Below are 25,031 nucleotides of genomic sequence, written 5' to 3' on the forward strand. Positions count from 1 at the left end.
ATTCCAATGAGTTCTAACAAAAACAGTGAGGAAAAGTCTAAATTGATAATCAGTGAGAACTTGTTTGAAATTTCTTTAGTTGAAATATATTTGACATATGACACTATAATTTAAGGTATACAACATGTAATAATGTATATTGTAATATACATATTGTATAATGTATAATATATATATAATATAATAATAATATAATATAATATTGTATAATGTATAATGTAAGGTATACAACATGTTAATTTGATACATTTATATATTTTAATATGATTGTCATTGTAGGGATAATTAGCACCTCTATCACATTACATAATTATCATTTCTCCTTAGGGGTTGGAATAATTAATTTCTAGTCTCTTGTTTGATGATTATAATATTGTTGTCTATATTCACTATACTGTACATTAAATCTCTAGGGCTTATTTGTTACTCATTGCAAGTTTGTACCCTTAAACAACATGTGTCCTATTCTCCCACCCTCCATCCCCTCGTGACCACCATTTCATTCTTTGTTTTTACCAACTTGTCTTTTTTAGATTCCATATGTAAGTGGAGATCATACAGTACTTGTCTTTCTCTGCCTAGCTTATCTCACTTAGCATAATGTGCTCAAGGTCCATCCATGTTGCTGCAAATGACAGGATGCTCTTCTTTCTCGTGGTTGAATAACTGGAATTTTTTAAAAGATTTTTATGGAACAGTTGAAAGGAAAGGTTGCAAAATTATAAATATTTTACACAAATAGATAAGAATGTATGCCATTACACTAAGTTGTTGTACAATACATACAATTTCCTAGATCAAAACCACATAAAAACAGTAAAACTCTAACTTGGTTGCATCCTCCCAAAGTCATGGTAGGCATGGTAGGTAAACATTTCTGGAAGAAGTTCAAAGAAAGAAAATGGGAACACACACACACTTTAATCACCGTTACCCCACAGGCACCATCCCTCTCACATTTTCATTGATGTGCTGCAAACACGTAACTAAACCCTAGCAGGGACAGGGCATGCCCTGTGTATACAAATGCCATCATTAAAAGTTATTTGACAGGTTCATCAGGGCACAGCCATCACAACAGCAGGAGGCAGCTGTAGCCCAGGGTGGGGAACTGAAGCTGAGGGTTGGCTGCGGTATCACCTTTGGCAAAACACCCAAATTATTGCCTGTCTGGAGGTCTGACAGATAAAGATTCCTTTTCACAGATTAGAAGTTAATAACTGCATTCCTAGAATTAAAAGGGAAAAAGAGATGAAAATAGAAAAATGTGAGTGGCAGTGAGAGGGAAAAATAATTAATGGGAAACCATGAAAGGAGTCTGTCCTAAGCAATGCTCTCAGTTTTCAGCAGACTCCCTGGAGGATGATATCTTTTCTTATGAAAGCCTTTCACCACCCACACCTGCCCCAAAGATATATTTACTGTTAGTACTCTCTGTCCCAATTTTTCAAAAGGATCTACACCTGTATTTGAACATGCACAATGCCATTGGAAACCCAAGTAAGAGCTCAGAGGTGACTTCTAGCTTTGACCATGGTTATATGTGCCATCCTGTGCAGTGTTCCTAGATTGGTAAACCTGTTTCAATTCACAGTCAGACTGAACCCCAAACCTTCTTGAGTGGTTCTGAAGACCTCTAGCAGACCTAAAAGTAAGACTCACAGTCTGCATAGAGGTTTGCTTCACAACTGGCAGTGCTGTGTTTCACAGAACTTGGACTTGCTGTCTAACAATGACGTTCCTCCTCACCTCTATCCTTGTCTGGGAAGCAGGTACCACCTTTGTAGTCTCAAATTCCCACCAGATTGGGAGACAGCAGAAAGGCAGTTCATCAAGTAGGCAGAAAAATCAAAAAAATAAATCCTCTACCTTTTGTGGAATGCAGTGAGTCACCCTGGATTGTGGGAAAAGCCATCAATGACACCAAATGGAATAGCATGTGGCATTTGGCACCAGACATGAGACCAAGAGCTAGCAGACAATGGACTGATTCCTTGGACAAAAGGAATAAAGGGCCAGGAACCCTAGGAGCTGCCTGCTTTGAGCACAGTAGGCCAGTTCCTCTCAACACATCCCCTGTTCCATGAGCAGCTGAGAAGGGAAACCCTTTATCTTCCCACGTGTGAATAAAAGCAAACTGTCCTACAAGGAAGAATGAACTGCCTGCCTGGAGCCAGTCCTCTGGATTCTCTGGCAATCTGACAATCTGTGCAGCAATTTATCCTCCTGCTGCATTCTCCATGGCCTGTCTGCCTAAGTCTCCAGACATTACAAGGTAATATTTTGTTTAGTAACTGTTCCAAGTCATTACAGATGGGTCTATGCTTTTGATCTTGAAACTGACAACAGTAAGTTATTGTTTCATCTGTGAAAAAGATGTGTTTAAAAAATGGTATGCATGCTGTTAAAGGAAATCAAAGAGACCCCTCCCTCTCCATAACCGGGGGTGAAAAACAGAGAGCAAATAAAAAACTTAAGTCTTGACAGATCTGCCATAAATCAAACTGAACAACAAAAAACTCCTAAAAACCTTCATTAGCCTTACGAGCACCAGCTTAAGCACACATTTAATTTCTCATGACAGATAAGAACATGCCAATGAGATGAAGTGATGCTCCCTGGGAGAGCCACTGGCAGAGCCAACCACTCGGCACACCATCAGCCAGCTGCCAGGGAAGTGGTACCTGGCACGGCCCAGATCTGGGTGCAGAGGCGTGCTGATAAAACAGTCTCCAGAAATGTCGAGGCTGCAAACGCCACTGGACTTGTGTCCATTTTCCTTTTGTTATTTTTTTTTTCTATGCAGTCAGATGGCAGGGTTTGTCCTTGCTTGCTAATTGCAATAGGTCACTGTACAAAATTACAGAATTTTCAGGGCCATTTTCTTTGAAAAGGAGGGAAATTAGCATAAAAAAAGGGATATTCCTGGACTGTGTCATTAAAACCATAGTCACGTAAGAACGTAAGTGGTATCCCTGGAGAGTTTTGGTCTCTGGTTCCCAGACAAAAATCAGTGACAGATGATAAATGAACCAGGCAGATTCCTAGACAAAGGTGCGGCTTTACTTGGGGCTAGGGACTCAGGTCAAGAAGCGCTTTCACAGCAGAACCCACCTAGGCCATTACTTCTCTCCCAACAAAAGATGGCAATTGGCTGAAATGAATCACAGTGCATCTCTGGGAAAGTGTTTGAGGAAGAGGAGGCGGTGGAGGCCAATACTTCCTCTCCTTGACGATTATGGTTATGTTAATGAGACATCTAGCATGGAACTTTCTGGCTGATATAACCTTTTTTATAAGTTGACGATTCTTTCTGTATTCTACCTTGGCATAAAAGGCAAAACAAAGCAAAACAAACAAAAATCAGTCCTTCTCAAGCATTTCCACCAAAGTAGCCTCAGTCATAGAGGAGGACGCACCTCTGGGGTGGTTGAGGCCCAAAACAACTTTCCATAAGCTTCTTCAAAGGCTTTTGCTTTATCAATAAAAGTCCTAAGAATTTTGCATTCTCCATAACATGGCTGTGAGACATAAACAATGTATAAAATAGAGGCTGCCAATCTTGTATTTTTCTCTATTTGGAATTTTTAAAAAAAATCAACAGGCAAGGCATAATGATTAGACCTTACTGCAATATGCCAGGTATTGCATATTGCAATAAGTATCATTCTAAACTATTATCACAGAAATCTTGTTGCAATTATGAGTCAAAACACTTAGTATTATTTCCTACTTTTCCCATTTCTCTTGTTCCTGGTGTAATATAAATATTAACGGTTGACTTCATATCGTTGTACTTCTAAGTCACTGACAATGGTTAAAAAAATACTGGGGGTGGAGGTGGAAGTACAGGAAGTGTAAGAGAACAATTCTGGAACTTCCTGGCTTTTCTATAGTGCAAATCATTTAGCACAGCACAGCTAATTTAACTGACTACAATTAGGTTCACTGACCATGATGTCTCCCTTAGTCAAAAAGACTAAGATGCATTTTTTTAAACCTTGAATTTATACTAGCACTCTGCGTGTGAGTTACTTCTCAGAACTCCATTTGGTTCTCAGACCCCTAGGGGAAGGCCTGCAGAGGTCTCCATTTCTTGTTCATCATTCAGCAAATAACGAACAAGAACTACAGCTCACTTCTGCACAAGCCACAGGATCAGATGGCTTTTGTCACCCTGAATGGGAATGGCACGGTGCTTAAAAGTGGGATCCCTGGAGTCAAATGCCCAGACTTGAATCCCAGATGTAGTTAAGTGATTGTAAGCAAGTTACTTGACCTCTTTGAGCTTCAGTTTCCTTATGTGTGGAGGCTAATAATAGGCCCCCTCTTACAGGGCTATTACGAGGGTTAAGTGAGTAACTCTGGAGCGCCAAAGCACAGTGTACGGCACAGATGAACACTCCACTGCAGACACCTTCTTTACTGTTTCATGGTCTTTTCTATATGCTAAGTAGAGTCCGAAAATTTTAGGTAGATCAAGTCTTTCTTTAAATGAGGAGGGGATATTTATTGATACAGGAATCTTTTTTTTTTTTTTTTCTGCGGTACGCGGGCCTCTCACTGTTGTGGCCTCTCCCGTTGCGGAGCATAGGCTCCGGACGCGCAGGCTCAGCGGCCATGGCTCACGGGCCCAGCCGCTCCGCGGCATGTGGGATCTTCCCGGACCAGGGCATAAACCCGTGTCCCCTGCATCGGCAGGCGGACTCTCAACCACTGAGCCACCAGCGAAGCCCGATAGAGGAATCTTACTGTAAATCTTCCTACAGTGTGAAAAAAGACACTCAAATTTATAAGCTTATAGATTTTTAAATATATAAAGTTTGCCAAGATCAAGCTACATGCAGTCAGACTCGTTAAACGCTGACTGAGCATCTGCCAGTGTAAGACTACGCTAAGCAACAGAGGATAAGCGAAGGATGAATAAAATGCAATTCCTTCCTCAGAAAACCCCCTATCTGGTAGAGAAGCTAAAATAATGATCTCAACCTGAGATTGGTGCTGCATTGACGGCTTAGAAAAACAACCTGAGTCCAGACGAGGGACCGACTGGAGCTGCTGGACATCAGAGGAGGTTCTAGGGTAAGTGGCATTGGATTTGCTTTGTGTTTGTGTGTGTATGTGTGTGTGTGTGTGTGTGTGTGTGTGTGTGTTAGAAGGGGCAGAAAAGCAGGGGAAGAAATAGAGGAAGAAATAACACATGGAAGAAATAACATCATCAAATGTACCGAACATGAAACTGTGTGATATGTTTAGGAAAAGGCATAGGAGATGCGGAGACTCAGAGATGTGGCTGGAGGACTTCCCCGGTGGTGCAGTGGTTAAGAATCCGCCTGCCAATGCAGGGGACACGGGTTTGAGCCCTGGTCCAGGAAGACCCCACATGCCACAGAGCAACTAAGTCCGTGCACCACAACTACTGAGTCTGTGTTCTACTTAGCCCACGAGCCTAGAGCCTGTGCTCCGCAACAAGAGAAGCCACCGCAATGAGAAGTCCGTGCACTGCAACAAAGAGTAGCGCCCAGTCGCCGCACGAGAGAAAGCCCACGCGCACCAATGAAGACCCAACGCAGCCAAAAAATTAATTAATTTTTAAAAATGATGTGGCTGGAAATGTGAGTGGGAAGAGAGTGCGCGAGCGAGCCTTGAACCATGCTAACAAGTGTCTGTGGACAGTGGGACACAATAATAATTTTTGAAATAAGGAAAGAAAGAAATTATTACAACAATATTTAACAAGATAATCGTAGATGGTCCGGAGGGAATGGAGACTGGTGAAAGGAGAGAGGGGAAAATCAGGAAGCTCTTTCTATAAGAAATAGATACAAAGAGGTGGACTGGTGGTGGCAGTGAAAATAAAAAGCCAAACTGAATGTACCATGGGCTTAGGGAACATGGGTTCTCGGCTCATCTCATGAAGCTGGATGGAGAAAATCTGTCCACGAAGCTCTTTCTGGCTCAGGAAACCCCTGCCACAGGCTTGGACTGATTTGGGTAACTTTAGGTCACCAGGAACGCACCAGGATGGGTAGGGTGGGGTGTGCTGCCGCAACTCAGCCTCTGCTGGGTGGAAGGAGCGTTCTCGGGGTATTGAGAGGGACCGATGTGTTCTCTGCTCTCAGACATCTTAGACAAAGAATGAACTGTGTGCAAGGCCATTGGGGAGGAAGAGGGGGTGGAAAGGGGGGAAGGGCAAGAGGAGGAAGGGGAGTAGGGAGGGAGTGATGATGGTGGCTAACATTTACTGAATGCTTGTTATGTGCCAGACATCATTCTTGTAAGTTATATATACATGTGCCTCAATCACCCATATGTGGCGGATACTATCATTTTGCCCATTTTAAAGATGGGGATACGGAGATACAGAAAGTTAAGTAATTTGCTCAAGGTCATGTAATTAAAAAATGAGTAGTACGGCAGGAATTTGGAGCCAGGCAGTTTAATTCCAGAGTCTGCACTCTTAAGCCCAAATGAAAACTCTGCATAGAAACAGAAGTGCTCATCTCAATCCATGCTGAAGGCCAGCCTGGTGTTACTGATCCACAGTGACCTAGGCGGGGAAGTCTCTGAAACTACGTGAGAACAAGGTCCTCTGAGATCCCGAGGAACCAGTATCTGGCTCCCACCGAGATTGCTCCAGCAGGTTAGGAATAGCCCTAAACTCTGCCCACTGGGGGAAGATCAACTTTCATGGAAAACTGGGACCTAGTCAATCTTCTTGAAATATCAGGAAACAGAAATGACAGTTTCTCTGGGATCCCCAAAAGCAGTCATGACAGAAACAAACCTCTGGGTGAATTCTTTGTGGTCAGTAAGACTGGAAATGGAACTTAACCAGTAAAGGTTAGAGGGTCCCTAACAAGTTTTAAAGTTGAGAATAATGATCTTCAATATGAATTCATAGCCTTCCCTCTTCAGTGTCATAAATCAATGTGAGACGTTTCATATTTTAAATGTAGGTACACTGGTTATGACACAATGCCTGAATCAGCACCTACTCTTCCCCCAAGTTCAAGATGTTTTAATATTTTATATAACTAACCTCTTATTATTTTACATCACAAATATAAAAGGGAGGAGATTGAGAATCAGTACCAAAGCAGCAATCTGAACTACTATACAACAGCTAAGTGCTTCACGATTCTGATTGGATTCTAGACCAGAAAAGGGACATGAGTGTTTCTTTTGAAGGGAGGCTCTGTTACTTTGGTCTCTTAAACAAAAATGCAGAATACCCTTAGTTATAGTGAGAACAATCTCTACTAATCAAAGTATGATACTTCTTAAACATTTTTTTTGGCCAGGATATTAGTACACATGATCTTAAAAGTCAGTATATATGTTCACAGCCCAAAATTTTTATACGTTTAAAAGTTTATGTTTAAAAGTAACTTTAAAATCTTATTTTGTTCTTAAGCAACATATATTCCAAAGTGAGGTTGATATAGTTTATCAACTTTGCTGCATCCTGGCTGTTTCAAGAGTATTTTAAAAGGGAGAATCCGTGTCTTAACTCAGCCACAGATATATGTAAGTACATTCTTTTAACTGATGTTTGAATCTGAAATATCAGCCCTCATTATCATATATGAGAAACAGAAGAATAACAAGCCCATCTTATTTGTATCAGGTCTCTTAACAATCAGTGAGATCAGGTGCGTATTTTGCTTGATCACTGTGAAAGCTGGTGTGGGTCACACTTGTTTATAGTATTAAACGTTTTGTTACCACGAATGAAAGCACCCGAAGTATATGAACCAAACATTTAAAACAAAATCGGCACGGGGGGGTGAGCCATTACAAATGAACTGCATAAGGATTAAAACTATATAACTTCAGCATATCCACAATGGTTAATGCAATCACATTGCAACTATGTCCACTCTTGGCAGAGCTTATAAACAGGGATGCCAGAAAACATTATTCTTTTTCCAAACATTAACTCCACATTCAAAAGTCTGATAGTGTTGAGTCTTAAAATCTCTTGGCAATGGGTTTTAGCCATTAATTGAAAAAAACTGAGCTGGATAAACCAAAACTATTCAGCTCTTTCAGCCATACATGTCACCTTTAGAGCCCTGTATACTGGAATTGCAGGAGGTACTCTAGAACATATGGTCCCCGCGGGGGGAACTGCAGTGGGTACTTCCCTCGACTGCCGGCCCAGGCAACAGCGCTTTGGATCCCTGAGACCCTCCCTCCACAGTCCTGTGGCCACACTGGCTGCAGAGGGGCCTTCCCCACTCCAGGGAGCTGGGCAACAGTCCCAAAGGAAGGGACACTCCCTGAGCTTGCACAGGCCAACAAAGCACTCCTCCCCCTCTTCCTTCTCTCTCTCCTCTGCAGATGATACACTCCTCCAGGAGGTTCAAAGTGACCAGGGGACTATTTTAACTAAATTAAAATACAGGTCTAAAGTTAGTGTTCTTGGGCAAAGAAAATCTACTTTTTTAAGAAATGTATGTTTATTAGAGAAAAAAATAGAGAGTAGAGAGAAAATATAACAATACCCAGAGTTGAACCTTTTAAAGTCCTCCTTCTAACATTTTGCTACAATTATGTTCTGTCTTACTTTATTCAGAGGCTTTTTTCTATTATTAGGACATTACTGTGTATTCATATTTTACCTAACACTATATCCTAAGCAGCTTTCTATGTTAATAGCCTTTTCACCAAGTAGCTGCTTAATATTACAGGTATTACATGTTTTACTGAACTGGTTCCTCGCCATTGAATTTGCCAATTCACTTTTAAAACCACTTATTCACGGAGTATCTACTACATTCAAGTCACTGGATTAAATACTGTAAGTATACATATATGAATAAGTGGCTCCTCCCAGAATGCTCTTCAAAACTACAAAAGACACAAATATATATATGCAGCATACACACATATGCATGTGTACACCTGCTATACCTGGCCCTAATACACACATATGCATGTGTACACCTGCTATACCTGGCCCTAATACACACATATGCATGTGTACACCTGCTTATACCTGGCCCTAACACACACATATGCATGTGTACACCTGCTATATCTGGCCCTAAGCCACTTAATGTTTTTTTTAAGGGCACATTAATTTTACTCAGGTTGAGATAGAACTTTTTCAGCCTATATGTAATAAAGATTTTCCTAACAAAGAAAATCTGTAGTTCTGACTACAAGAAAATTTAGAATGTACTTCTTTTTAAATATGCTTATAGGATTGAAGTATTCTAATTTCCTTTCCATGCATTCCTTTATTGCTAATTTCTGTTATTCTTGTCTGCTGGATTTGCCTTAACACGACTGATCAGGGAATCTTTTACGTAGCCTCAAAAGAAAGAACTTCTGAGCATCATTAAATATTTTATCTTAAGAACATCCCCAACCCAAAGTATTAACTATACCTGTGTTTTAGGCAAAATTGCTGTATGATGTAATACTGGGCTGGTCCACCTGGGAAGGGTGATAAGGCACTGAGTTTTTCTTTGGGTGTTGGTACTGGGAGAGGAACAGACATCTGGAAACAGATGTTTTAGAGCCACAAAGACATAGATATAAATTTTCCTTTCAGCCCTTAACTAGCTTTGTGATCTTCAGCATGTTCCTAAAATAGAATAAAATAAAATACTCACCGTACCTCAGTTTCCCTGTTTGTAAAAAGGAGTTAATAATATTTACCTTGCAGGGTGGATGTAAGGATTCCAGAAAATCTACGTGAGGCCAAGCATGTGCCTGACATACAATGAGTATGCTTATTTCTATAATGAGTATATATTCTGTTTTTAAAAGACAAACATAACTATGTAGGAAAAAATTTAAAGAGAAAAACGAATTTACTGGGCTTTATTGCAATGAATTGCAATTCATTACTCACTTCCTAGTGAAGAGTCTAAATCTTGAAAATTCAAGAAGCTGGAAATGTGGACTAGAGTGCCCTGAGGCCAACCAAGATCACCTTGTAACCCAGCTCCTAAAATGTAGTTAATCCCAGGCTTTTCCTCCTTTTTGTGTATTTGGGAATATACAACAAAGACAATGGAGTAGACGCCTTGGTGTGGGAAAGCCACATCCATTCTCTTATCCTGTTTCAGGGCGATTTGCTCCCCTCTCTAGTTCTCACCTCAGCCCCCAAGCTGAGAGAGACCCAGAGCAACAGAGGTGATTAGCTGCTGCTCTGTCAGCAGGTGGAATTAACTGCTCATCTTTTGGAAAAGGAGATGCTTCCCCACAGAGACTAGTGTGGAAAAGCCGTTTCTGGCCCTGCAGCGCTTTCCCTCGCGTTTTACACAGGAGCTCTGACACTCAATGCCCTCTGAATCTGAAGGAAATTTCCTGGCCAATGAAGGATTCCCTGAAGAGTGGCTCCATAAATTACCACACATTCGATTACCAGAGCTAACAGAACAGTGAGTGTTCCCAAGGGCCGTAAGCATCCCTGGAATTCTCATTTGAGTCAAACTGGAGTTAAAAAGTTGCAACTAATTATATGAAATCAACCATCTTTACTCTGTCAGAGTAATTCAACCAACATTAAACGACAGATAATATTCTGAGGGATAAAAAAAATAAATCTTAAGTTTTCTCCTCCATGGGGGCTAGATAGGTTTAGACCTCTGAACAGTCTCGGGACTGGTCTGGGCTTCCACCCTGGGAGGAGTGAGGAAGCTCTGGATGCAAAGGTAAAGACAGCCTTAAAGCTGTGTGTTTGAGAGAAATTACCTATAGAACTAGCAGGAGGACAGGATTTTGCTTAAAACCTGTATCATTTTTGAAGTTGTAACACACAGAGAATTTCAAAAAGTCTCTAATCTCAGAAGAATCTGTACTTAAGTTCTGTCTTTGTCTTCTAATCCACGAAACCCAAGTTGTTTCCTTGGGCTAAGGACTGTAGGGTTAGTGCTAATGGTGATTTCAGACACCAGTGTGCTAACAGCACACCCCAAACCACAAAAAGCTTAATTTCAGAAGGTTACTCTGAAAACTGTCCTTTGCACTTGCCCTTCCCCTACCCAGAAAACTGACCCCAGACATATGTGTACAGTCCCTTCACTCACTCCATTTGGGTCTCTGCTCAAATGTCTTCTTATTGGAGAAGGCTTCCTGACCATCCCATTTGAACACAAACACACTCAGAATCAGACTTGGTATCACCTTAGGATGACTCCTTTTTCTTATTCCTTATTTTTTTTTCTCACTGCCTCTCATATTATAGATGTATTTGTTTGTTTGTTTTCCACCCTCCCCTCTACCAGTGTAAGCACAATGAAAGGAGGAACTTTGTTTTTCCACTGCTGTATCCCACCCAGTACTCCACAGAGCACTTGAACACATGACCACTGTTCAATAAACATCTGTCACACGAATGAATGAACTGTAGGTGTTTTAGCCAAATGCTATATATCTCCAATTGTCTTCCCGACAAGATATAAACTAACTAAGCTCCTGAGACCCACGCAAGGCTACTATCTCCTCAGATGTCTTTTGTGCAGCTTATGAAACAAGTGTATCCATGGGAGCTACCCTGAGAGTCTACAAGGAGCAAGTTCCTCTTCTGATCTTCCCAGGCTGTAACACTGATGAGCGTGCCACGTGCCTCCTCCCTGCATCTCAAATTTTCCCATGCTCAGTGAAACCTAGATCTCTTTTCTTACCATATTGATCTGAAGAGCTAGTGAACAGAAGGTAGTCAGAAGCACAGGTCTGGGATTCAATATCCAAATCTCCCAACCTCAGAATCAATCTCTTCCCCTTCGGTACTGTGATCGTCTTTTCACAAATAGTGTGATTGGGGTAAGTCCCTGGATAGTTCTTAGATGTCATGGTGCCACTGTCCTTGTAGGTCACTATGTGCCCACAGCCATCACCTGTTAAAGAAAAAAAGAATACAAAAAGTAAGTGAGGGCTTCCCTGGTGGCGCAGTGGTTGGGAGTCTGCCTGCTAATGCAGGGGACACGGGTTCGAGCCCTGGTCTGGGAGGATCCCACATGCCGCGGAGCGACTGGGCCCGTGGGCCACAACTACTGAGCCTGCGCGTCTGGAGCCTGTGCTCCGCAACAAGAGAGGCCACGATAGTGAGAGGCCTGCGCACCGCGATGAAGAGTGGCCCCCGCTTGCCGCAACTAGAGAAAGCCCTCGCACAGAAACGAACACCCAACGCAGCAAAAATAAATTAATTAATTAATAAACTCCTACCCCCAACATCTTCTAAAAAAAATTTAAAAAGTAAGTGAAATTAATTTTTACTGAGGACTGAAAACGTCCAGTATAATCTTCATCTTAGGTATTCTACTCCTTCTATGGAGAGAGAGGGAAAAGCTAAAAAAAAAAAAAAAAAAAAAAAAAAAGAAAAGGATTGAATTATTAAACCATATTTATTATTCCAGGTTATTTCATCTCGTTTCTCAGTTTAATCTTCTGAACACTGTTGATCAAAATGTTTCATGTATTAGCATGGTAAGCCCTTTGCAAACACATCATTTAGTCTAATTACTTTTTCTAATCATCTATCCAGATATCTACCCATCCACACTTGCACAGTGGGCCCTTGGCATTTGCAGATTTGCCATTTGTGGTTTTGTCTACTAGCAAGCCAATGCCATGACATAATTTGCAACCGAGAAACTACTACTACTCATTTCAGGGGTCACTGTCCTGATTAAATGGGATCAGGTATGCAAAATGCTCCTGGTAGATTCTGAGGCCTATGCTGAGAGGACTTTGTTTAAGAGCCTGTCATTCAACTGGGGACTAACAAGCATCTGACATGCACATCTCAGTTAGTAACAGTCACAGATTTGGAAGTTCCTGATAGACTCAAGATGTATCATGAGCGTCAAGGATCTACTGTATTGAGTGCTTGCCACCTGCCAGACATGGCATTGTTGGAGACGCATAAAAGCAGCAATGGCTGCTCAGGACTCAGAGTGAAATGGGAGAGTTCCATGTTCAGATAACTACAACACTAGGTGCCCCTGTCATAGCAGGAGCTTAAACAAAGGGCCAAAGAGGGCAAGAGAGAATCTATTCCAGTGAACTCTCACTACTTCACTAAAACAAGGAATTCTCTTAAGACTTTCTGAACAGGGTAGTTAATCAATTGACCAACAAGTTGTTCCAGTATATTAAAGTGACCAGGTTAATCACCCAAACATCTAACAGCATGCACAACTGGGTGGGCTGCAAGGTTAGGAGCAAACACTGCATGCAAAGTCCGAAGTACAAAATGCCTGTGGTTACTACGGCTTCAAAGAAACAAAGCCAGAATTTTTGCCCTGCACTGGAAGCAGAAGTCTGTTGGAGAAGGAACTCTCTGAGGTGGTAACAGAAGGCATCCCAAAGCCTCCTATGGACAAGCCCCAACTTGGGCATCCTGGGAATCTGAAGCCCAAGGCAGCCTTCTTCCTTCTCCAGGCTAGTCCCTGCTAGAGGATTCATCTGGGGTCTTCCTCTATTCTACCTCCTTCTTGCCCTGAGGCTTGCAGCCCAAATGACATGGGGGTCTAGTTAAAATAAGGGGTTGGGGAAAACTGCAGAATCTATCCCAAATCAGCCGTCAAGCTCCAGGCAAGGACCCACCCATTATGCAGAAACTCTCACAAGATTCCAGGCAGGGAGGTTGCACTGGGGGAGTTGACCTATAGGAGCAATGAGTTAGTACCAGAGGGAAACGGAGATAGACAGCTAAGATAAAACTACTCTGAAACCTGGAGGTCCAGGCAGAAGTTGTGGAGTTTATACAGTAGGCTATAATAGGGGTCCACAGAGGTTTTTGAGAAGGGAGATAATGAAAGAGGTATTAGAAAAAGTTTCGATACAGGAACTAGGATGCAGGAGAATCTGCCTCAGAAGGGCAGCAGGAGGGCGAGGAACGGGGTGGCTGGAATGGAAAGGGAAAGAGAAACAGGGGGTTCACAAGAAAAAAACCCAACAGGCTCGGGTTTCCGTTAATTATAGTGGGAAAGACAAGAGGAGAAAAAAATGAAAAAACGTTGAGACGTTGAGTCCAGAAATGATGGGAACACTGAGGCTAATATGACAGAAAGGGAAGCCCAGAGGGCAAGCAGGTTTGGGGACAAAGGTTGTAAGTTTGGTTCTTAAGTTTGAGGTGATAACTATATTCCTTGGGCTCTCTGGCAGTAAGTACCAAATGGTTGAGAATTAAATGAAAATTATACTAGAGTAAAGCATACGGTGCAGAAGCACATAGGGGTTTTGATTTAAATTTAGAATGATTTACCTGCTCTTAAAGGCTTTTGTAAAAAAAAAAAAAAATCCAATTGACAATTTCTCTTGGAAACTGGAAGACAGGGCAATCATACCAGCAGGTGTTCTCACAGGGCTGAAGGCAGTGGCTGCCCCTTTAAAGGAGACAAACGCCCTAGCTCCCCACAAAGTCCTGTAACTCGTTTCTAAGACTCGCCCAACCTTAGGAGGCAGTGACTTGGAGCACCCTGATGAAACAACACTAGGGTAACGAGTGTACAACTATGCATATAATTATACACATAACTAACCCCCTCTAAGCCACGAAGGTATGACCTGTGAAACCTTTAAATGTCTCGTTTCTTAGTACTATGAAATTCTGCTTTTATAAGAGAAAAGAAAGTGAAATCTTTTCCTAGAAAACATCCCTAGACATAAAATGAGGCTCAGTTACAAGTGAATCAGCCCACACATGATTACTGTATTCGAAGTTTTAAGCGACATGTCATGACAAAGGAAAATTCCAGGGTGTCACTTTTATTCAAGCCTGTATAAATGCTTCTTTTCAATGCCTTCTACTCTAACGCCCAAGAGGAAACTCATCTCACCCAGCGACACTGGCAGCATGTGAGCAGGTTTAAGTCTTCAACACTCCCATCCTTACTTTACGTGAGGGACTGTGGCTCAGATGTGGAGAAGCTGCCCTTTTCCATTAACTATCAGAATGAAACTAGGTCTTTCTTCTGCCAAAAAACCTGAAAGGAACGGCTGAGTCCTAATTTATTACAAAGCAAACTGTCATCAGAAGTTGCAATTTCACTCCGGCCTATGGAAGACTACTTATGGAGTCTGCTGTGGCAAGCACTAATATAATAAACTTATTCCCTGGGTACTAATGACATCAGGAATTTTCAACCTACTGTCTTTCCACAGTTTTGATGACTTCAAAGGACTAGATATAGTTAACAATATTATAGTATATAATTGGAAGTTGTTAGGAGAGTAGATCTTAGATGTTCTCACCACAAAAGGGAAACAGTGATTACGTGAGGTGATAGCAGTGTTAGCAAATGCTACAGTGTTAAATAACTTTGAAATACATAAATGTATAAAACCAATGCATTGTAGACTTAAACTTACACAACGTCATATGTCAATTATATCTCAATAAAGCTGAGGGAAAAAAAGAACTAGAAATATGCCAAAGAGCAAATGGAAAATGCCTAGGGAGAGAAAATGCCTATGGTATCATATACTCAATAAGGCATATGCATGCAATTGAAAACAACAGAGAAGCACTATTTCCACGACCTCATCCTAACACTTTTGTAGCTTAACTCAGAGCCCAACTCTAATTAAGAAACACTGACAAGAAAGACGACAAGAGTTATTTAAAAATCTACCAGTCCACGTTCCATATGTAATGTATCAACATCAATATCATGGTTGTAATATTACACTATAGCTTTGCAAGATGCTATCACAGGGGAAACCAGGTGAGGGTACACAACATCACTCTGTATTATTTCTTACAGCTGCATGTGATCTATGATTATCTCAGAATAAAAAATTTAATTAAAAAAATCTGTCAGTCTGGTTAAGTTTTCCTGGCAGGGGGTGAAAATGAAGGGGCTCTTTCTATTTTATACTTTTTATACTTTTTGGATTTTGTAATCTTCTACTTAAATTATTTTTAATTAAAGAATTTATACAAGCTTGCATTAAAAATATCATCATGGAAATGACAACAAATAAAGGAGGCCACTTTTATTCTAAAATCTCTGTGTACTAAATCCATTAACCAAGTTCTCACATTTGTCTAAAGAGCATAGGGTGTTGTGTCTGGGGAGGTTCATAATATATGCCCCAGTTTACAGATGAGAAGACAAGATGTATATGACTTTCCTTAAGGCTACTCAACCAGTGGTACATACCAGATGACAATTCCAAGATGATCTAGTTCTAGGATTTTAAAAGCATTTTTGTCATCTCTTTATTTGATTTTGTAACACAAGTGTATTTGTGTTTAATTTTGGAAAACCACCTGCACTGATGCCCTACCAGACCTCTTTTTAGATACTTTCACAACATCTATCTATTAAAATGAACAGCTCCCTAATAAGATGTATCTGGCAATGGTCACAAATAGATGGAAAACCTTTGGGTAGAAGGTTGAGGAAGAACTTTATTTTTTTAAATTAATTTTTATTGGAGTATAGTTGCTTTACAAGAGGAAAAACTTTAAAATGAAAGGATCAGGCAGGTCACCATCTAAACTTATTAATGCATCTCAGCATGACTACAAGTGAGAAAATCAGATATTACAAGTCTCCTGCTAGGATAAAATGTGCTCTGCATACCAACACCTATGAAGCACTCTTGCCAAAACCCAAAACATTTGAATTGATAATTGACTCTGAATATCATCAAGCCTTTACATCTAACTTCAGTTTACAGGAAACACAAGGGGTAGAAACACAAGTGTACTGACACCACAAGGAAGTCATTAGCTGAATCCAGGTGATATTCTAGGTGCAACTGACCCAGTTTCTTCAACAACGAACTGTATAAAGAAACGTTTTAAAAAGTGTTTATTTTAACTAAAATAGAGTTACCATATGATCCAGCAATCCCACTACTGGGCATATACCCAGAGAAAACCATAATTCAAAAAGATACATGCACCCCAATGTTCATTGCAGCACTATTTACAGTAGCCAGGTCATGGAAGCAACCTGAATGCCCATCAACAGACGAATGGATAAAGAAGTTGTGGTACATATATACAATGGAATATTACTCAGCCATAAAAAGAAACGAAATTGAGTCATTTGTTGAGACGTGGATGGATCTAGAGACTGTCATAGAGTGAAGTAAGTCAGAAAGAGAAAAACAAATATCGTATATTAACGCATGTATGTGGAACCTAGAAAAATGGTACAGATGAATCGTTTGCAGGGCAGAAGTTGAGACACAGATGTAGAGAACAAACGTAGGACACCAAGTGGGGAAAACCACAGTGGGGTGGGGATGGTGGTGTGCTGAATTGGGTGATTGGGATTGACATGTATACACTGACGTGTATAAAAGTGATGACTAATAAGAACCTGCAGTATAAAAAAACAAACAAACAAAAGAACAACTAATACTAAACTTTCTTTGGGTTATTTGTATGGAAATATGTTAATATAAATGTTTCAGACATTACATGAAATTTCTAAAACTCTTATATGATCTGGTATAATGTTATAAGTCATAATTCTAGTTATTACTTTAAAATGTATATCTCAGAAATAACTAAATTTCCTTGTCAATTGCATTATTATGAACTTTCATCAATTTTTTTTTTTTTGGTGGTACTCGGGCCTCTCACTGTTGTGGCTACTCCCGTTGCAGAGCACAGGCTCCAGACGCGCAGGCTCAGCGGCCATGGCTCACGGGCCCAACCGCTCCGTGGCATGTGGGATCTTCCTGGACTGGGGCATGAACCCGCGTCCCCTGCATCGGCAAACGGACTCTCAACCACTGCGCCACCAGGGAAGCCCTCATCAAATCTTTAACTGTGGTCATTTTTAAGTCTTTTGTCATTTACAGACAGTTCTGGGTGTACTCTGATGCTTTTGCAAAAATGTTCTTATAAAAGGGTTTCATCTTCAAGGAATTCATGGAAAAGACTGACAAGTACAGGTTTCTGGTAACTGACTATACTGCTGAACTGAATGAATAAGCATTTTCAGAACTCTAATGGAAAACTGATGAATTCATAAAAGTGCTAACAGGGGCTTCCCTGGTGGCACAGTGGTTGAGAATCTGCCTGCTAATGCAGGGGACACGGGTTCGAGTCCTGGTCTGGGAGGATCCCACATGCCGCGGAGCAACTAGGCCCATGAGCCACAAGTACTGAGCCTGCGCGTCTGGAGCCTGTGCTCCGCAACAAGAGAGGCCGCGATAGTGAGAGGCCCGCACACTGCGATGAAGAGTGGCCCCCGCTTGCCACAGCTAGAGAAGGCCCTCGCACAGAAACGAAGACCTAACACAGCAAAAATAAATAAATAAATTACTAAACTCCTACCCCCAACATCTTTTTTTTTTTAAAAAAAGTGCTAACAAAAGATCAAGATGAAAAAAAAATTAATTACATGGGACTGAGTGAACTGATGAGGATGATTATAATTTTTGTGACTTTTTGTTTGAAAAAAAAAAATCCCACAAGGACTCAGAGGCAAAAAAATATACAAATCAATTTCCACTGCAAAGTAAAGGAGCTGTTACAGTGGAGGATTACTGGACTGAATGTCAATATTATGACATAGTATGAGTGTGTTTCGTGTTTGGTAACTGCAATTATTGTTGCTTTTGTTGTGGTCATCCATTTACAATGCTTGGTGTCAGTTTATTTATCTCTTGTAAAAATAAAATACAGTGTGTGTGTGTGTGTGTGTGTAAAAAAAAAAAGTGTTTATTTTAGATTAAAGGAAATTTAAACACCACAACAACCACATGAATCTTATTTGGACCATGACTTGAAAAACCAATCTTACAAAACCATTTTAAAAAGATAACTGGGGGCAATCTACAGATTCAGTGCAATCCCTATCAAATTACCAGTAGCATTTTTCACAGAACTAGAACAAAAAATTTTTTAATTTGTATGTTTAAAATTTTAAAACACCAAAGACTCTGAATAGCCAAAACAATCCTAAGAAAGAAGTATGGAGCTGGAGGAATCACACCCCCTGACTTCAGACTATATTACAATGCTACGGTAATCAAAACAGTACGGTACTGGCACAAAAACAGACACATAGATTAATGGAACAGGATAGAAAGCCCAGAAAGAAACCCACACACTTATGGTCAATTAATCTATGACAAAGGAGGCAGGAATATACAATGGAGAAAAGACAGTCTCTTCAATAAGTGGTACTGGGAAAACTGGACAGCTACAAGTAAAAGAATGAAATTAGAACATTCTCTAATACCGTATACAAAAATAAACTCAAAATGGATTAAAGACCTAAATGTAAGACCACTCCTAGAGGAAAACATAGGTAGAACATTCTTTGACATAAATCGCAGCAATATTCTTTTTTGATCCATCTCTTACAGTAATGGAAACAAAGGCAAAAATAAACAAATGGTACCTACTTAAACTAAAAAGCTTTTGCACAGCAAAGGAGACCATCAACAAAATGAAAAGACAACCTACGGAATGGGAGAAAATATTTGCAAATGATGTGATCCAGAAGGGTTTAATTTTCAAAATATACAAACAGCTTAAACAGCTCAATATCAAAACAAACAAACAAAAAGCAGCCCAGTCAAAAAATGGGCAGAAAACCTAAATAGACATTTCTCCAAAGAAGACATATAGATGGACAACAGGCACATGCAAATATGCTCAACTTAGCTAATTATTAGAGAAATACAAATCAAAACTACAATGAGGTACCACCTAACACCTGTCAGGATGGCCATCATTATAAAGTCTACAAATAATAAATGCTGGAGATAGTGTGGAGAAAAGGGAACCCTCCTACATTGTTGGTGGGAATATAAATTGGTACAGCCACTATGGAGAAGAGGATGGAGGTTCCTCAAAAAACTAAAAATAGAATTACCACATGATCCAGTAATGCCAGTCCTGGGCATACATCCTGAAAAGACGAGAATGCTAGTTCAAAAAGACACATGCACCCCAATGTTCATAGCAGCACTGTTTACAATAACCAAGACATGGAAGCAACCTAAATGTCCATCAACACATGAATGGATAAAGAAGATGTGGTGTATGTAAACATATATATAATGGAATATCACTAGTCATAAAAAATAATGCCATTTGCAGCACCATGGATGGACCTAGAGATTATCATACTAAGTGAAGTCAAAGACAAATACTATATGGTATCACTTACATGTGGAATCTAAAAAAATGATACCTATGAACTTATTTACAAAACAGAAATAAACTCACAAACATAGAAAACAAACGTATGGTTACCAAAGGGGAAAGTGGTGGGGAGGGATAAATTAGGGGTTTGGGATTATCAGATACACACTACTATATATAAAACAGATAAGCAACAAGGTCGTACTGTATAGCACAGGGAACTATATTCAATATCTTGTAATAACCTATAATGGAAAAGAATTTGAAAGAGAACATATAACAATCTCTTTGCTGTACACCTGAAACATTGTAAATCAACTATACCTCAACTTAAAAAAAGTTGGATTATTAAATAATATCAGGGGAGTATTATTCACTTTTTTAGGTGTGATAATGGTATTGAGGTTGTGTGAGAAAATGTCTTTACTTTTAGGGATGCCTACTGACATTTGTAGGGCTGAAATGACATGACGACATGTGGTCTGGGATTTGCCATAAAATACTTCAACAAAAAAGGGAGAAAGGAAAATAAGTAAAAAAGACGGGGAAATGTTGATGGTTACCATAGCTGGATGATGAGGGTCCACAGTGTTTTGGGTTTTTTTTAATTAAAATGAAAAGAAATAAAGGTCAATCTTGAAGGCAAAAAAATACAATCTTGGTTTTACGGTTAAGCTCCTTGAGGACTCAAGGGCAGTGAGCCGCGGTGATGCAGTAGTGGGAGGCGACAGGGACACTGAACTGTCACCACCTACCATCAAGGGGGGAACATGGCAAGAAGTGGGATGGAGGAAGTTTGGCCACAGGGAACTTGTCTACTCTTCACAAGTGGCTACCATGCAGCATTTATCATCTTCTTCCTTTGAACTGTAATTTAATTGCCAAAGCACATGATGACTAAACTGTGTATCATTTCCTCCTCTCCTCAGACTGGAAGCTTCTCCCCCTGTAGAACAGTTGAAGGGTCCACAATGGGCCCTGGGGTTTGCTTGGAGCCATAGCTGGTTTGTGAGACTGACGCACCACCTCCTCAAAACAACTTACAGAAATTAAACTGGATGGAGGAAGTTTAGATTTTGGAAAAAGCTGCAAGTACTCATTAATGTTTTATAACTCCCCAGGTGATCTCTACCCCAAATTTAAGCATTTTAATTCTGAGCATTTGGAAACAACCTAAATTAGAAAAGAGTCAGACTATGACACCTCCGAGCAGATTGATATTAAGGAAAAGTTAAGGCCATGTTTTAGAAAACGATTTAATTTTAAAACAGAATATAGACCACATACATAGATATGAAGGAAAAAAGGTTTAAACTGTATATTTTTATGGTGTAGGATTAGAATTGATTTCCATTTTATTTATATTAGTTTTCTAAATGTTCTATAGTATGAATACATTATACATAAACCAGAAAACTAATATGATTAAAACTACCAAATCCACCTAATGTGCTTTGTAACATTAAAGGCTACTTTCAGCATTGGTCTTAAGGTATGCAGATGGGAAGAAGTCTCTAAACCAACATACCCAAACTGGCATTAAAAACTTACTCAACAAACAGCTTGAAATTTAGGATAATGCAGTTCCCATTTGAAGGAGATCACAGTCAAGGGGAGAGAGACGTAAGTTAACAAGTAATTCCTGAGAGTAAAGTGACAGGTCCAATGGACTCATTATCTGTTCCCCCAAATGCCTGAAATGAATGGATATGCATTTATCTTTCAGACTTTTACCTCAGCTATTTAGGAAGTATGGATATACAAGGTATTTTCTAAATAAGCTTAAAACAAATCCCCAGATGCTTGTCTACACGAGTCAACCATTTATTTAGTCTACTCAAATTCCAGCCACTAAGAAAGGAAAACAATAACTTCCTTAAAAGACTACTTCCCTTTGATAAGTAGTCACATTCCACTAACAGCAAAGTGAAATTAAGATATATTTGATATGGACTAAGTTCTGCAATACTACAAAGAATGATTTAGGCTTTGAAAAATTTTTTAAACTTAATTGCACCTGGAAAATTATTTGAAGTAAAACAACTAGTACAAAAATATATTTAAGATTAATTATTGACTAGTCCACAGAACAAGACAGCAACCTTCAAACTTGTTGAAGACCCATAGATAGAATATAGATTTCTCATCACAACCTAAGCAAGCACACATGCATACACCCACATAAATAACAAACAAAAATCTAATGTTATAATACTTTTTTTTTTTTTTTTTTTTGCGGTACGCGGGCCTCTCACTGCTGTGGCCTCTCCCGTTGCGGAGCACAGGCTCCAGACGTGCAGGCTCAGCGGCCATGGCTCACGGGCCCAGCCGCTCCGCGGCATGTGGGATCTTCCCGGACCGGGGCATGAACCCGTGTCCCCTGCATCGGCAGGTGGACTCTCAACCACTGCACCACCAGGGAAGCCCAATACTTTTTATTATATGTAATGCACTGTGATATTTTCTGTTCTATCCCATTTCATTTTTAAGTTAAAAGCGTGCTGGCTGTGCCAGATGAACTGACTGCCTACAAATGGGTCACAAGTTGCAATTTGGAAAATAGTGGTCTAAAATATCACGAGTGAAACCACTTCTAGAAACATGATTTAATTACAGTTGTATCCTTGCTCTTCCTAATATTCAAGTTACAGCAGGTCTCAACACATACACCATTACCCATGTGTGGGTGTGAGAAAATTTCTTCCCATTTCTGAGATCAAGTGAGCTCTTGACGACTACAATCTTTTCAACCACAAAAGGGAGCTTGCAATTTACTACAGAGCTCTTTGTCTGATGGTAAGGCGAACAGCTTTCCCAAGCTATTACTAATTTCACTGTCAGCCATCCTCTCTTATAAATGTTGTTCTTCTCCAGTTATGCTTAACTTTTTCACTGCCTGGAAAGGAATGGAAGCACAGGGGCAGGAGAGCCTTTTTATTCTATGTGAGAATAAAACGAGTAAAACAGAAAGTTATGATGGTAAAACTTCAATTATTCAAAATCTTTAGTTTTCCTGAAAGGAAAATGGATAATAGTCACAGCTATAGACTAGAAGCACATGACCAAGTTCTGCAAAACTGTTCTGCAAAACTTAGAATCTCTTTAAACCTTATTCTCACTGTGTATAAAATAGATGCTACAACACAGTGTTTCCTATCAGCTAAAAAAAATCACTTAAAACAAATCAATTTGAATGCATGAAAATTAAACAAATCATTTCAAGAGGTCCTATCCAAGAGTCCCTACATAATGGGAGACTATTTCCATCAGTGTGCAAAGACATCAATAATTTTAGTATTAACATATTAAAAAGCATCATTTATGCCCAATGGATATAAAAATCTCAAAACCTTGTTTAATGCTATTCTTTAATATGCTATAAGTAAAATCAGTGAAAACTCTATAGTTCTTGGTCACTCTCTAGTCTATGAAAAGGAAAAACGATCACTGAAAGGGCTGTGGATGTGGGGGAAGAGGGCTGCACACATGTCGGCTTCTAACTTCATAAACTATTTCCGTATACTTGGGAGGTGACAGAGCACAATGGTTATGACACTGGGTTCCTGTGTCCTTGGGAGCTGTGTGGGCTTGGGTGAGTCCCTTTACCTCTCTAATCGTCAATTCATCATCTGTAATATAGAGATAATGATAGTGCCCAACTCACAGGAGCATTAAATAATATAATGCTAGTAAAGCGCTGAGCATAGAGGCTAGCATACAGTGAGATTCAATACATTTTAACTACTCTATTTCTATTTTAAAAATACTACACATATTAAAGTATCAAGAATATTGCTTTGAATTAGCTGACTTCTTCTAAATTCCATCACTCATTGGCTCTACGATTCTAAGAAGTTACCTATTTTGTATCAATCTTCCCCATCTCCAAAATGACCACCCAAAACTGGGCGTGGTAAAGATGAATGAGGCTGTGTGTGTTAAGTGCTCAAAACTGCTGGGAAGTCTAACCAGAATTCATTCCCCAAGATTTATCTAGGGCCACTAGCTGCTAGCTCAGCATCTCCCAAAACAGGCACTGGATCCCTCAGTCCTTAGAAGGCTTACAAAGAGATCACACCCTTGTTGCCAAAAAATGGCAAATAAGCTTCCAGAAACCCGCCTTTTTCTTCACCACAGGACATCTCAAAGCCCTTGCAGTGCATGTGAAACTTTAAAGGAGGATGCATGCTCAATGGGCATCTCCTGGGAGCAGTGTTCTGTGGGACACACTGGCCAACTCCTGGGCTGGGCTCACAAAAGGGGGGTGCACAGAGAGATCCCAAAACAGGGCTTCCGGGATCAAAGATCAGATGTGGAGAGGTGGATTTCGGTCTTTAGAGCTCTAAAAAATGGACACTGAAATTGTAACCTGTCACTGATATTCAAAAGCAAGACTTGCCACTGTTGTGATTAACTTACAAGTGCTTAAGTTACAAGGGGAATTGGCAACAAACTGGACACATTGTTTGAGAGAAGTGTCCTAATTTCACAGATAAAAATGTAAAACCAAACCAAACAAAACAAACCCCTTGTTTGTAAAGCAAAACAAGTCTTAGATGACTGCGTTATCCCTGTTGAATAGATGCTCAGGATACGGAAGTTGGAGAAAAGTGGCTGCTGACCTTTATTAATAATGTCAGGATGTTGATGTCATGTCTACGTTGCAACTGCTGAAGTTGAGGACAAATGCGAGCAATCCTTCCTGTCTCTACAATGTGCTGTATTTTCTAACCTTGGTTCCATGTTAAATATGCATATCACAAATATTCACATATGTGTAACTGGATGTTGACTTTTCTCTTGGCGTCCAAAAATTCCAACATTACCAAGTACAGACAAAGTTCATCTGAGCTTTAGAAGTCAAAACTGTGGATAAACAACAAGGTCCTACTGTAAAGCACAGGGAACTATATTCAATATCTTGTGATAAACCATAATGGAA

At 40.0% G+C, this 25,031-nt stretch overlaps 1 protein-coding gene across 4 annotated transcripts in view; it reads right to left on the bottom strand.

The window, feature by feature from the left end:
- The window catches only part of DCBLD1 (discoidin, CUB and LCCL domain containing 1), a 69,036-nt gene that overhangs the window by 33,972 nt on the left and 10,033 nt on the right, over positions 1–25,031 (bottom strand). For 3 of the 4 annotated variants that reach the window (XM_033418598.2, XM_004264682.3, XM_033418601.2), the window contains exon 2: positions 11,646–11,858. The exons of the other annotated variant lie outside the window; for it this stretch is intronic. In XM_033418598.2, coding sequence (XP_033274489.1) covers positions 11,646–11,858 — 213 coding nt within the window. The remainder of the gene's footprint in view (positions 1–11,645; positions 11,859–25,031) is intronic. 4 annotated transcript variants of the gene reach the window in all.

Source organism: Orcinus orca, chromosome 12, assembly GCF_937001465.1.
Source record: "Orcinus orca chromosome 12, mOrcOrc1.1, whole genome shotgun sequence".
Classification (NCBI taxonomy): Eukaryota; Metazoa; Chordata; class Mammalia; order Artiodactyla; family Delphinidae; genus Orcinus; species Orcinus orca.